The sequence below is a fragment of the Schistocerca piceifrons genome, chromosome X, assembly GCF_021461385.2.
Source record: "Schistocerca piceifrons isolate TAMUIC-IGC-003096 chromosome X, iqSchPice1.1, whole genome shotgun sequence".
NCBI classification, from domain to species: Eukaryota; Metazoa; Arthropoda; class Insecta; order Orthoptera; family Acrididae; genus Schistocerca; species Schistocerca piceifrons.
In genome coordinates this window covers 377,424,342-377,439,126 of record NC_060149.1, presented here as the reverse complement: position 1 = coordinate 377,439,126, position 14,785 = coordinate 377,424,342, and the positions used below count along the sequence as shown (strand labels likewise).

Genomic DNA, 14,785 nt, shown 5'->3' with positions numbered 1-14,785 from the left:
TTGTGTGTATGTTTGTGTTTGTTTGTGTGTCTATCGACCTGCCAGCGCTTTCGTTCGGTAAGTCACCTCATCTTTGTTTTTATATATAATATAAAGTGTATTGCTTCTTATATTTTATGGAGTTTATGCTACACAAAACCCCATCGTCACTGAGGGGGAAAGAGGGGGCATGGGTTGGGGAAGAGGGATGGCACACTTGACCAAGGAGATATGTTAATTCTACTGATCATCAGAGTATTAACTTTGAAGGATTAAATAACAGCATTGAAATAACATATTTTCAATTTCACCTCACGATAAAAAGTTCACTTACGATGTACTGCTTCTGCAACAGAGCTCTGGTTTTGCAACTGCTGTGACTTCTTGTAATTTGCTTCAGCTATTTTTAATGCTTGTTTAAATGTTCTTTCCGCCTCACTGATTGTTGTAGCATCTTCTTCTGCCAGAAGTATAAATGCAGGTGTGCACTCATTGTTTTTCTCAAGAGCTTCATGGGCAGCTTTGATTCTAGCAATTGGATTACGTTCCCGCCACGCTGTTTGCATTACTGTCACAAAGCAATAAGTATGCCACAAAATTGACATTTTTAAACAAGCGGAAATTACATTCACAAAATCAACAGCAGCCCAAGATGAAGCACAGCAGATTATGAAAGATTCCATAATATAGATTGTCTGCTAAACATTAAACCTGAAATCATTTTCAATAACATAAAAATTAATATAAATATTTTTCTGTAATCTCATATTTAATAACATAAATATCTTGTTAAGATTGGCAGATGAAAGAAACAGCAACAGTTAAAGACCCCTCATGCACACACGCTCGTATCTCTCCCCCTCCCCCCCCCCCCCAAACGCACGCACGCACACACGCACACACACAGAGAGAGAGAGAGAGAGAGAGAGAGAGAGAGAGAGACTGATATTTTACGAGGACTCTTAACAAAGTTAAAATACAAAAGGTCACACACATTTTTCATAAAAGACGGTATCTTTTATAAGATACAATTGATACAATTTCAGTTCTAATTAACATTACAAGTCCTATTTTCTGGTACAGAGAGAAAAATAATGGAAAAAACTGTAGGTATTCTTTCTTGTAATTGTGTCACTTAATGTAGCTCTGTGGCGAATAATTGTATTGAAAGGTCACATGATTGGAGACATATTTCCCCTGGGTCACTAAAAAATGACTGTAAAGCAGTCTAAGAATGTGATCGTCCATGAAGGTGTATTCAATTATCTTTTGAACAACTTGCAAGATAGAGAAATATATTACAATGATGAAGTCAGGCAGACAACATGGTCATTTGGACAAACCCATCTTGAGAAAAGGAGACAGAAGAACATCTCCACTCCTACATGGTATCGAACATGATTCTGAAAGCTAGACTATGATGTCCCCCCTTTTCAGATTCTCTCTCTCACCTTTTCGAATGCTGTCATTTTAAATTATCCATTACAACAATAATAATGTAGTGTTACATAATCTATGAGCTTAGTTATGGACTTACTTTCATACTCAGGCTTCCCACAATCACCTTCACAAGTGAAAAACGTCTGATGATCTTGGGCGGACAAATTCATATCATAATAAGTCAGAGGTTCCTTGTTAGTGGCCCAAAAATACCTCTGATACTCTGCACCACGAAAAAGGTTCATTGGATTTCTCCATACTTTGCAATCTGTAAATGAATTTTAGAATTTTTTATTAACTTGAATTGGGAAAAAAGCTTAAAATGAATGATAAATGATGCAGTAAACCTCTTCAATAAATGAGTGTTCCACATTCAACAACTGTCATAAGGGTGACACAAAACGGAATATAAAAAGATCTGGCAAAGAACTCCTTCCATTCTGCATTAAAGCATCACCTTAAAATCCATGATATGTGTGTATGTGCAAGCATATCACACTAAAAATTAAATCCAAACAGTCTAATATAGTAATTAAAAATGCAGTGTGCTCCTTTAAAATAACATAACGGAATTATCTGAGGATGAAGATGCTCTCAGTTTAGATGTGGGAGTATACAAAATACAGTATATGCATAGGTCTATCTATTACGTATTCCTGGTGACAGTATCTTACCTGGAACAGTCTGCTGATTATTGACAATGGTATTTTCATTATTTGGTATGTTTGCGATATCTCCACAACTGTCATTACCTCCAATCCATGGGCTGATGTGATTTAGTGATACCTGTTCTATAAATGATGTTCCATATTTGCGAAAGTACCACCATTCAAAAATCTGCAAGATAGATGCAAATAATATCACTTAAGTCCTCTAATGAGAAAAGATTCAAGTACCACTAAATTCTTTTAAGAAATAAGATTAATTATAGGGGTGGAAGGGGGCGGTAATAGCGGTGAGATTCTATGCACTTACTTGATACAGTCTGATTAACATTAAATATCATTTTATTCTGCTTACTGTCAGGTAGAACACATGTATAAATTATTGCTAACAATCACTGTTTATCACTTTTGGAAATGTTCAAGCACAACTGCAACTTCTGCAGCATGTGTTTGAAAAAAAATCTTTTAAATGGCATAGAAAATTGCCAATTAAAATTTATAAACCTTGTTGCAAAACGGTACAACAAACATTTTATATCACAGTTTACACCTCAGATACATATACAAGTAGCATATTGCCACTTCCAAGAGACTTAGGTGCAACAACAGCAAGTATTTGTGCATTTTTTTTAATTGCTAATAGTAATTTAGTCCTTCACAGTATATGCTTACTGATTAACAATTATCACTCATTTAAAAATTGCTTGCTAATTTCTATGGACATTAGAAACATACCTTTGTGACAAAAACAACTATTTTTAGTAACACTGTGAGAGATAACTGTTTAGTTTTGATTGTTAAACACCCAAATCAAATCTGTAACTAGTTACCTATAATACATTTTGGTTCTACTTTTGCACTAAACAAATCATACAGCACAATCTCTCTTGAAGTTAAAAATTCTAATTGAGTTTACATTTCAATTTTTGTCAATCATGTTTTCGAAACTTTGTAATGAGTGAAAACTTATCACTATTTTTTAACTTACAAATGTCATGTTTGATTATAAGTTCTTTCTTTATTTAATTATTTATTTATTTGTTGCAAGAACTACGGTCTACCATCTAGATACAATGACAGTTCACACATTACATTAATGACACAATCAGTATCAAAGTTACAACAATAAAATTATACACAATTATGGCATTCAATCACAGCTCATATACACATTTGTTCTGCAAGTAAAATGAAATGATGCAAACAGTTCCACTAGTGGTTTGTGCAGGCTATTTCTGCTTGACCTAAAAGATCTAATCTAAACATAAAATGGAACAGATCTAACTAAGAGCCAGGAAGAGGAAAGAAAAAAAAAATAGAAATTAGTTCAAGATATGGGTTATGTCCCCATCAGAGCTGCCAGGGGTGTGAGTTATGAATACAGAGAGAGTGTATACTCCAAGACTAGTTGCCTACAGTCTATTACTATTCCACTTCTGTTAGGTCCTGCAGCGGGGTTTATAGTGAGGAACACTGGCACAGTCGGAGCTTGAAGGCTTGTATTCAGTCACTTATTGACGAGGATGATGTGGGTATAGAAGGCAGCAAAAGGAAAACTGATGTTTTAAATTTCCCGTTTAAAAAAAATCATTAATGCAGAGTATCATATAGACATACCATCATTTGACAGTCACACGAACTCCCACATGAAGGATGCAGAAACAGATATAGCTGGCACTTAGAAAACGAAAGTGATGGTGACTCCTGTATACAAGAAGGGTAAAAGAATTGACACACAAAATTACAGACCAATATCCTTAACATCAATCTGCTGCAGAATTATTGAATATATTTTAAGTTCGAATATAATATATTTCTTTGAGGCAGAAAAACTTCTGTCCATAGATCAGTAAAGTTTTTGAAAGCATCACTCATGCGAAACTCAGCCTGCTCTTATCTCACACAATATAGTGCAAAATATGGTTAAAGGACAATAGGCAGATTCCCTATTTCTATATTTCCAGAAAGCATTTGACAAAGAGCCCACTGCAGACTGTTAATGAAGAATGGAGCATACAAAATAGGTTCCCAGATATGTGAGTGGCTCATAGACTTCTTAAGTAAGAGAACACCTTGTCCTTGAAGGCAAGTCTTCACCAGAGACAAGGATATCATGAGTGTCCCAGAGAGGTGTGATAGCACAACTCTTCTTCTCTATATACATAAAGTATCTGAAGGATAGGGTGATCTGTCAGATCATTTATGTATATACCAATTTGCGACTATTCTCTAGCCATTGATCAACTGCAGGATGGTACAGGATGACTCACATAGAATATACATTTGGTCTGATGAGTGGCATTGTGCTATAAGTAAGTTCATGCAGATGAATAGGAGAAACAGTTCTGTGAATACAGTATTAGTGGTGTGGTGCTTGACAGTCACATCAATCAAATATCTAGGCATAACATTGCACAGCCAAGTTGGGAAGGCGAATGGTCAACTTCTGTTCATTGGGAAAATTCTAGGAAATTGTAGGTCATATATGAAAGAAGAATGTTTCGGAGCAATACTGCATCCCATTCGACTAGGATTACGGCCAAGTTCTCATTCAAAATGGCCAAAGTTCAATTTTTATTTTATTGCATTTCTTGAAATGTTGGTATGAAAAGGTTTTTAAAACCAAGTGTTGCAAAAGTTTTGAAGCAGCATCACAGCCACCCTGGAACGCTCCCAGCTGGAAATATCCGGCTCAGGTAGAAAACTTATCATGCCATGACGCACATTCACAAATTGTTTTACACTGCAGTATGCATCCAAACATATTTGCCAAAAAAGTTGATGAACAATGTGTGCAGGCTGCCGAAAGCAGCATATCCAGCTCAGCAAGATGGGCTTTGCTCATCAGTAACGATGAGGGAATTGCTCTCCAGGAACAATTCAAGTTAGAGGAAGGGCTGATATATAGTCCCTGGAACTGCAGGCTAAACATAAGTAATGGAATAACTTTTTTTCTCAATTTTTGTTCAAAAGTGGTCAAAACATAATTTTTAATCTGCCATATTGGATTAGCCATTTTGAATTTTGAAAATCTAACTTCAGATTTCTGTTCACTGGTATCAAAAAATACATATAATCATGTCGTTTTTATGCAGATCGAACTAATAATACAATAAAAGTTTCCCTAAAATTTAAACAGGTTTTTCTTGCAAAATGATTTTTTAAAACTGTGTGCAGCATAAAATAAAAATGGTTCAACCTATTAACTTCTACATTTGACCCCCAAAAAGTTAACACTTTTCTTGGGAGCTTATACCTATAATATTTGAAATTTATTAATATATTATTTTATACTATTTTTATACTCTTTTTTGTAGAGCCATAAAGAGTGAAGCAAATCCTCAAAAATTGAGCTCAAAGTCTTGACTGATGTTATCCATTTTTTATTTCAGATAATTCCTGAGGGGCTACACAGCCCGCATTCTGCATACTTCAAACTAACAGGCGGTTGTTCAAACCATAATTATGGGTGCCATTTTGTTGTTTTCTTTGTGTTGAAAATCTAAAATGAAGTTCAAATTATGATCAATCATAATTCCCAAACATATCCTTTGTTTGTATTTTCATTCTCTCAAAAAATTCTTAACTTAGCCTATTTTTTACTCATTTAAATGAGAACTTGGCCTTAAAGGAAGACATCGAAGCAATTCAGAAGAGTACTGATAAGATTTTGTTAACAGCAGTTTTTATCACCATCAAGTATTACACAAATGTTCTGTGTACTCAAATAGTAATCCCTGCTGGGAAGAAGACATTCTTTCTGAAAAACACTACTGAGAAAGTTTAGGAAACTGACATTTGCAACAGACTACAGAAAGTTTCTACTGCCACTAATGTACAACTTACATAAAGAGAGGGGAATGCGCACACCTCCAGGCCCTCAGTTGCTAAATGTGTTCAAGATGTGTAAACTACTTTCACTGTGTCCTTGTTGATATCACATTGTGATCCAATAAACTGTGTCTCTTTTACGGTGTTCCTTGTTAGAACATAAGTGGTGATGTCACGGGCAGAATTTTGCGTGTTTTGGATTTTGCTATTTTCCTGTTGTTTGGCTCTTCCATGGAGGCTTTACTCTGCTCACTTCTGCAAAAACAATAGGCATGTACAGCCACATTGAATGATTGTTGACTACGTTGACCCAGCCCCAGCCACTGGTTGTTCACCTGCCACCATTCCTTCCCTATGACGACTCCATGGACAAGTGGGACACTTACAAGAAGCAGCTTTGCAAGAATTTCACATTTGTATCATTTACTGCAAAAACCACTGTCATTTTATTTTGACAATATGTTTAGTTTGCTGTCCTCCTGTCACCACAAGTATACCATGTGGTTGCCGCATGTGGCAAATTCTACCAATTTCACAAACAGCTGCAGCAATCTCATTGAACTTGGGCAGCTGAGCTTCATGGTCTCAGTCATAAGTGTCAGTTCATTGCGACTTCATTGTCAGGAGTCTTCTGTGGACTCAGTGGTCAGAGATGCAATCATTCATCCAACCCCAGATAAAGGAGGTGTGTCAATGCGCCCTTCAGTTTGAGGACCCTGCATTAGAAGAGGTTTTGAATACAGCACGGTCTTTCACGATCTCTCACGCCAGGGGCCACAAATTGGAGGCTTGGAGTAACGTTGCCACTGCAGATGGCATGCAGCCCTGACACATGTAGCCTAGCATGCTCGGGGAAGAGGAGGTATTTACAGTACAAACAAGCCAACCACAAAGACACGGACGAACACATCGTCAGTAGCAGGAACCGTAAATGCCCCTTCCTTCATGCCCACTCTCATTTCATACAGGTCGAGCACACGACCTGCCCCAAACAGTGGACCTGCTACAAAGAAAATTAGGGTCTGCACAGCAGTGGTATGCTGATCTCTATGCCTCCAGGAGTCATTGCAGGAATCAATGAACATTGATTTTCATATTATTTCATCCTCATGTTTTGGTCTGCTGGCCAGAACAAACTTCTCGTAGAAGTTTTGGTGATGGATAAGCCTTTAATCTTACAAGTCGACATGGGTGACACCATGTCCCTACGCAACTTGCAGATGTATGCCAGGCTACAGTCCTCAACAGTGGCATGCTTTGAGTGGCATTTGGTAACTATAACAGCAGACTCCTATTCTCAGCCAATTTTTCACCAACATAGTTTACAAGCCAATTGTCTGTTTCATTATAAACTTAGTGGTTAATGAAGCAAGACTGAAATTTTGTTTGCTACTTTGATTTCTTCTTTTGCAGAAGTGGTGAATTTGATTTTGGACTGAGTGCCTTATCACAAATTGCATTCCTGGTGTGCTGAGTTTTCCTAGCCTCAGGGTTAGGTTGTGTAAACAATTTCACAGCACACATCGCCCTCAAACCATCCTCCCACCATCACTTTTTACTGGTGCAGCCAGTGCTAGTAGCTTTACACAACAAGGTTAAGATGGAGCTGGAACGTTTAACATTACTGGAAGTTATTAAACCGATTTGTTCAAGAGAATGGGCTATGCCCTTAGTGATTGTAAGGGAGTTGTGTAACAGCTTCAGATCAACTGTGACTTCACAGTCACTGATAGCGCACAGGTAGTCCTCTGCCTCACCTGGAGGAGCTGCTCACAAAGTTGGCTGGGGCTCAATTCTTTCCGAAAATCAATTCAGTCGACGCCAATCTTCAGATTCTGTTCGACATGTCATCAAAACAGTTGTTCTTGGTTAACTTACCCTTTCGCCTCTATCAGTATCAATGGTTAACATTTTGGGTAGCTAGTGCATCTGGCATGTTTCAACATTTTTTAGAACACATTACAACAGTTGTCCCTCTGAGTTCTTTGTTTACTGTTATATGGGTCATGTTCCTCAAATGTAATCTCTCTACTTCTCACTTTTTCCAGCTAACCATTGTTTATTTGGGTCATGAAACTTCCTGACAGGGCATGTGCTCCATGGAAACATGTCACCACCTTTAACGCTTTGCCCCATGTGTGTAATTTAGAAGTACTTCAGGCATTCCTTGGCAAAGTGGCGTACTATCACAAGTTTTTTCCGAGAGATGCTACAATCACTCTTGCATCTGTTGCTTTAGGGAAGCACTCCTTTTGTTTGGTCTGCAGCATGAGGATAGTCTTCACTCTGTGCTGTGTCTTGCATCATTTCAACCCAGCGAGCATCTGGTCCTGGCTACAGACATGTCCCAGTACAGGGTGGGGGCAGTCCTGGCCTGTTGCCATTCAGATAGCTCCACATAGCCTATTGCCTTTGCATCAGAAACACTCAAAGTGCCTCAGAAACATTATTCCCATGTGTTATACGATGATGCCTTAAAAAAAATTCATATGTTCTCGTATGGTGCAAAATTTCATTTAATTACTGATCATAAGCCCTTGGTTTCTCCGTGTAGCTCATCAGCAACCTTATTGGGCAAATCTGATCATCATCATCATCATCATCATCATCATCATCATCATCATCAGTGTTGCACTCTGTTCTTGTCCCAGTAAAATCATGAAATTTTTTTTCATCCCACATTGTGACTTGAACGCAGATGCTGTGTCCCGGGTCTCTCCACGGGTCCTGACCCCTCACTTGATGAGGAGAAACAGCTTTGTTTCCAACTGCATAGAGAGAGGGGGCACAAAATGCATGGCTTCCCCATCCCCAGTTCCCATAATGCTTTTGCTGTGATGGAGGATGTGTTACTCCTGCTGGTCATAGGCACAGTCCAACATAGGTGCCCTGACTGAGCACCAGGACAGTCACTGGATCCCTTAAGAATTTTCATGCATTGCACCATAATTTATCTGTTTAGGATGGCGTTATTCTGCTGTCAACAGAAGGTTTACTCATACAATCAAGGCTTTCACGGCCGGTGTTGTCTTCAGTTGAAACTTCCGGGCTGAGAGGCCGTGGTCAATGCATAAAATTTACACCTAACGTTTCGTCTCCATCTGCGGGAGACGTCTTCTGAGGTCGTCTGGCTACTGCCATTGAGGCTCCAGGTACTCTTGCATTTATAGAGTGCATAGAGGGCACCACCATTCGTCAACTGGTAAAACATCTTCTCTTCCTTTGGATGATAAAAAACAACTCAGCAAACTGGAAGCTTATCCACCCAGACTATATGGACTCCCAAAGGTACATAAACCACAGGTCCCACTGAGACCGATTGAGTGCCACAGGATCGCCAACGCAAGAGGTGGCCAGATATCTCGCCTGCAACCATGCATTGGCAGAACGGACAGTTACATTAAAAACTCGGCGCATTTTATTGAAAAACTGAGGGAGATTAACATCAGCCCAAGTGATATTCTTGTGAGCTTTGATGTAGTGACATTGTTGACCATGGTTCCTGTAAACGAAGCTATTTCATATATAGTAGATATTTTTCTGACTGACATAGTGGCTTTATTTAAACACTGCCTGACGACAACTTATTTCCCGTATAACAACGAGCTTTACGAACACATCGACGGGGTGGCGATGGGAAGCCCTCTCTGCCCAGCTGTTGCCAATTTATTTATGGAGATCTTCGAACAGTGAGCGCTGCAGACTGCCAGTAAAAAGCCAGCAACATGGTACTGCTATGTTGATGACACATTTGTAGTGTGGACTCATGGTGAAGAAGAGCTGGATGTCTTCTTGGTGCATCTGAACAGTATTAACCCGAAGATACAGTTTACGATGGAGAAAGAGAGCAACAGTCAACTCAATTTCTTGGATGTGTCGGTAATTAAACGGATGGATGGGACGCTGGGTCACAAGGCATATAGAAAGAACACTCACATGGACCGATACCTCCACAAAGAATCAAACCATCATCCTAGGCAAAAAAGAGGTGTCATGAAAACCATGGTGGACAGAGCCAACAAAATCTGTGAGCCGGCTTGCTTACAAGATGAACTAAATCACTTACGGTCAGCCCTCATGAAAAACAGATATACCAGCAAGGAAATTGATCAAGCCCTCCATCAAAGAAGAAGAAAAGCCAGAAATCCAGAGCAACAACGGTCACCTAGTGGAAAAGTTTTCCTACCATTCATTACTAAAGTCACGGACCGTATCGGGAAAGTTTCGACCAAGTATGGGATCGAAAAAATCATCAGACCCACCAAGAAGATTAAGGAATACTTAAGAACTGCAAAAGATGCCCGACACCCCCTAGCAACACCTCGGGTATACAAAATTCCATGCAGTTGTGGACAAGTATATATTGGAACAATGAAAAGAAGTGTAAACACCTGCTTAGCTGAACATAAAAAAAACTGTTGCTTAGGACACATCAAAAAATCGGCCATAGCTGAGCATGTTTTTCGAGATGGGAACCATGAAATTAAATTTAACGAGACAAGCGTTCTATCATGAACATCCCATTATGATGCGCGCATGTATAGAGAAGCAATAGAGATTCACAAACACCAAAACAATTTTAATAGAAAAGAGGAAATTTTAAAGTTAGACAAAATATGGATGTCAACGTTGTGCCAGCAGAATGACAATCGATTACTCTTAATCGAGAATGAGGGCGCCTTCCAAAGATAGGCATACCATCAGCATCATGTAATGAATGGTGGTGCCCTCTATGCACTCTATAAATGTGAAAGTACCTGGAGCCTCAGTGGCACTAGCCGGAGGACCTCAGAAGATGTATCCCACAGATGGAGACGAAACATTAGGTGGAAATTTTATACATCGACCATGGCCCCTCTGCCCGGAAGTTGCAACTGAAGAAGGTTTGCTCCCCGTATCACAGTTCTAGCTGCTCTGCAGTGGGAGATCCTCTGCTTATTACATCAGGGTCACTGGGGGATCTCTTGCACAGAACTTACTGTGCTGCCATGTGTTCTGGACAGGCACTGAGCAGAAGGTGAAACACCTGGCCACAACTGGCCACATGTATTCGAGGCAGCAGGTAGTACCGCACGTTGCTTTTTCACCATGGCTGGCCCCTACACAATCTTGGGAAAGAATCCACATTGATTTCGCTGGTCCTTTTGCAGACAGCTTCTGGTTAATCGAAATTGATGCTTTTTCTCATTTCCCTTATGTTGTTCATTGTACATCTGTCACATAAGACACAACTGTCAAGGCCCTTTAGGAGGTATTCTCCATAGAAGGCTTGCTTTGCACCCTGGTTTTGGACAATGGTCCTCAGTTTGAGACACAATCTTGCAAGGATTTTTGTCCACACAATGGCATTCACTATGCCATAGCACCTGCCTTCCTCTGGCAGTCATATGACAATGCAGAATGTCATGTCCGAACATTTAGACACAGATGCGCAAGTACGTAGAAGATTTCCCAGCTATGGAGACTCCCACTTTTTTTTTTTTTTTTTTTTTTTTTTTTTTTAAACACTTAGAGAATGACGTCAAGTGCGGCCAGCTGCAGACAATGCTCAACCTCTTGCTGCTGGGCAGGTACCCCAGCAGTGCTGGTTTTGTCGACATATGCACCCAGCATACGAGTCTGGGCCAGGATGGTCAGGGTCAGGGCTCCATCAGCACTGACGGTGGGCGTTAGATTAGATTAGATTAGTACTTGTTCCACAGATCATGAATACGACACTTCGTAATGATGTGAAACATGTCAGGTTAATAAAAGGTGTCTATACAAGATATTACATTACACAGAATATTACATGACACTTAATGTGTGTGTGTGTGTGTGTGTGTGTGTGTGTGTGTGTGTGTGTGTGTGTGTGTGTAGGGGGGGGGGGGGGGCAGAGGGGGGGGGGGTGAGGGGGGGGGGGGGAATACCCACTTACTATATCCAAAAATTCATCTAATGAGTAGAAGGTGTTGCCATTCAGAAATTCTTTTAATTTCCTTTTAAATGCTATATGGATATCTGTCAGACTTTTGATGCTATTAGGTAAGTGACCAAAGACACTTGTGGCAGCATAATTTATCCCCTTCTGAGCCAAAGTTAGATTTAACCTTGAGTAGTGAAGATCATCCTTTCTCCTAGTGTTGTAGCCATGAACACTGCTATTACTTTTGAATTCATTCGGATTGTTAATAACAAATTTCATAAATGAATATGTATATTGTGAGGCTACAGTGAAGATCCCTAGCCCTTTAAATAAGTGTCTGCAGGATGATCTTGGATGAGCTCCAGCAATTATTCTGATTACACGATTTTGAGCAATGAACATTCTTTTACTCAATGATGAGTTACCACAGAATATGATGCCATACGAAAGCAGAGAATGAAAATAGGTGTGGTAAGCTAATTTACTGAGATGTATATCGCCAAAATTTGCAATGACCCTAATAGTATAAGTAGCTGAACTCAAACGTTTCAGCAGATCTTCCGAGTGTTTTTTCCAGTTCAACCTCTCATCAATGCATACACCTAGAAATTTTGAATATTCTACCTTAGCTACCAATTTCTGATCGAAGTCTATATTTATTAATGGTGTCATTCCATTTACTGTGTGGAACTGAATATACTGTGTTTTGTCAAAGTTTAATGAGAGCCCATTTGCAGAGAACCACTTAATGATTTTCTGAAAAACATCGTTTGCAATTTCATCAGTTAATTCTTGTCTGTTGGGTGTGATAGCTATACTTGTATCATCAGCGAAAAGTACCAGCTTTGCATCTTTGTGAACATAGAATGGCAAGTCATTAATACATATTAATAACAGCAGAAGACCCAAGACCGAACCTTGCGGCACACCCTTCTTGATTGTTCCCCAGTTTGAGAAATCATCAGTTTTTTAGCATATTATATGAACTGTTTATTTCAACTTTCTGCACTCTTCCAGTTAGGTATGATTTAAACCATTTGAGTGCTGTCCCATTCATATCACAGTACTTGAGCTTATCTACGAGTATTCCATGATTTACACAGTCAAAAGCCTTTGAGAGATCACAAAAAATTCCAACGAGTGACTTCCGGTTACTCAAAGCATTTAATATTTCATTAGTGAAAGTATATATAGCATTTTCTACTGAAAAACATTTCTGGAAACCAAACTGACATTTTGTTAAAACTTTATTTTTACAAAGGTGTGAAGCTACTGTAAAATACATTACTTTTTCAAGAATTTTGGGTAAGGCAGTCAGAAGAGAGATTGGGCGGTAGTTGTTGACATCAGACCTATCCCTTTTTTATGCAGTGGTTTAACAATGGCATACTTCAAGACTGAAGTTTGCCACTCTGGGAAAACACCCTGCTCCAGAGAGCTATTACATATGTGGCTAATCTCTTGGGAACAAGCTTTTATTATCCTGCTGGAAATGCCATCAATTCCATGTGGGTCAATTCCATGTGAGCTTTTATTCTTGAGAGAGTTTATTATCTTCCTAATTTCAGCAGGAGAGGTGGGTGGAATTTCAATTGTATCCAATTGTGACGCCTGTTCCATTAACAGCCTTGCTTCTTCTAATGAACATTTAGATCCTATTTTCTCTACAACATTTAAAAAATGATTATTCAAAATGTTTTCGATCTCCGGCTTGTTCTTTGTCAAGTTTCCATTCACTTTGATGGTAATGCCATCATCCTGTACTCTTGGTTGCCCTGTCTCCCTTGTAATAATATTCCAAATTATTTTGATTTTGTTATCAGAGGTATTAATCTCAGACATGATGCACATGCTTCTGGACTTTTTAGTAACCTTTCTTAATGTAGCACAGTAGTTTTTATAATATTTGGCTGTTTCTGGGTCATTACTCTTTCTTGTTGTTAGATACAGTTCCCTTTTGTGGTTACAAGATAATTTTATTCCTTTAGTAAGCCAAGGTTTCCTGAATGGTTTCTTATAATTAGATTTAACTACTTTATTGGGAAAACAGTTTTCAAATTCTCTTACAAGTGTATCATGAAATAAGTTATATTTTAAATTAGCAATGGATTCATTGAACACCTCATCCCTGTCTAACTGCTGAAGAATTTCCCTGAAATTTCTAATTGTTGAGTCATTAATTGAACGCACAACTTTGGAGGGTAGTTTTGAATTACTGAATGGAGCTATGTCATATACTGTAACTCGCTGAGCACCATGATCAGAAATGCCATTCTGAACAGGACAAGAATTTATGATTTTAAACTTATCTTGGTCCATAAAAGTGTTATCTATCAATGTGCTGCTGTCCTTTACTACCCAAGTAGGAAAATTAATGACAAATGTCAAATTGAAAGAACCGAGCAAGACTTCCAGGTCATTCTTCCTATTACACTCCTTCAGTGAATGAACAATGAAGTCCCCACAAATAATAATTTGCTTTCCCCTATCTGACAGATAGCACAACAAAGCATCCAAGTTTTCCAGGAATAAATGAAAGTTTCCTGAAGGGGACCTACATACTGTTACAATTGTAAAAGAGCCCTCCTTCACTTTAAGTTGACAGGCACATGGTTCTATATGTTGCTCTAGGCAAAATTTTTTGTATCTAAGCTTTTTACACAGTGATAACTTTTGACATACATGGCAACTCCTCCTCTCACCTTATTCTCTCTACTCATGTGTGCAGCTAGTTTATAACCACTGATATTTACCTTTTCCATATCAGACACAATCTGATGCTCAGACAGGCATAGTATATCTATTACATTATCAGATTCAATGTCATCTCAACAGGCCAGGAGCTCATCTACTTTATTCTTCAATCCCGGAATATTTTGGCGAAAAATGGTAACATTATTTTTTACTTTACTTTTGTGAGAATCTACTTTTTCTTTAATCCACCAGTATTTTTATTAAATATGGT

At 38.8% G+C, this 14,785-nt stretch overlaps 1 protein-coding gene across 6 annotated transcripts in view; it reads right to left on the bottom strand.

Moving 5' to 3' along the window:
• LOC124721307 (protein ST7 homolog) overlaps positions 1–14,785 on the bottom strand; it is a 178,259-nt gene that overhangs the window by 79,121 nt on the left and 84,353 nt on the right. For all 6 annotated transcript variants that reach the window (XR_007006316.1, XR_007006315.1, XM_047246215.1 and 3 more), the window contains 3 exons: positions 2,094–2,256; positions 1,517–1,687; positions 314–547 (listed from right to left, as the gene is read on the bottom strand). Coding sequence is in view for 4 of the 6 variants with exons in the window: in XM_047246215.1 (XP_047102171.1) it covers positions 314–547; positions 1,517–1,687; positions 2,094–2,256 (568 nt within the window). In the remaining 2 variants the exon portion in view is untranslated. The remainder of the gene's footprint in view (positions 1–313; positions 548–1,516; positions 1,688–2,093; positions 2,257–14,785) is intronic.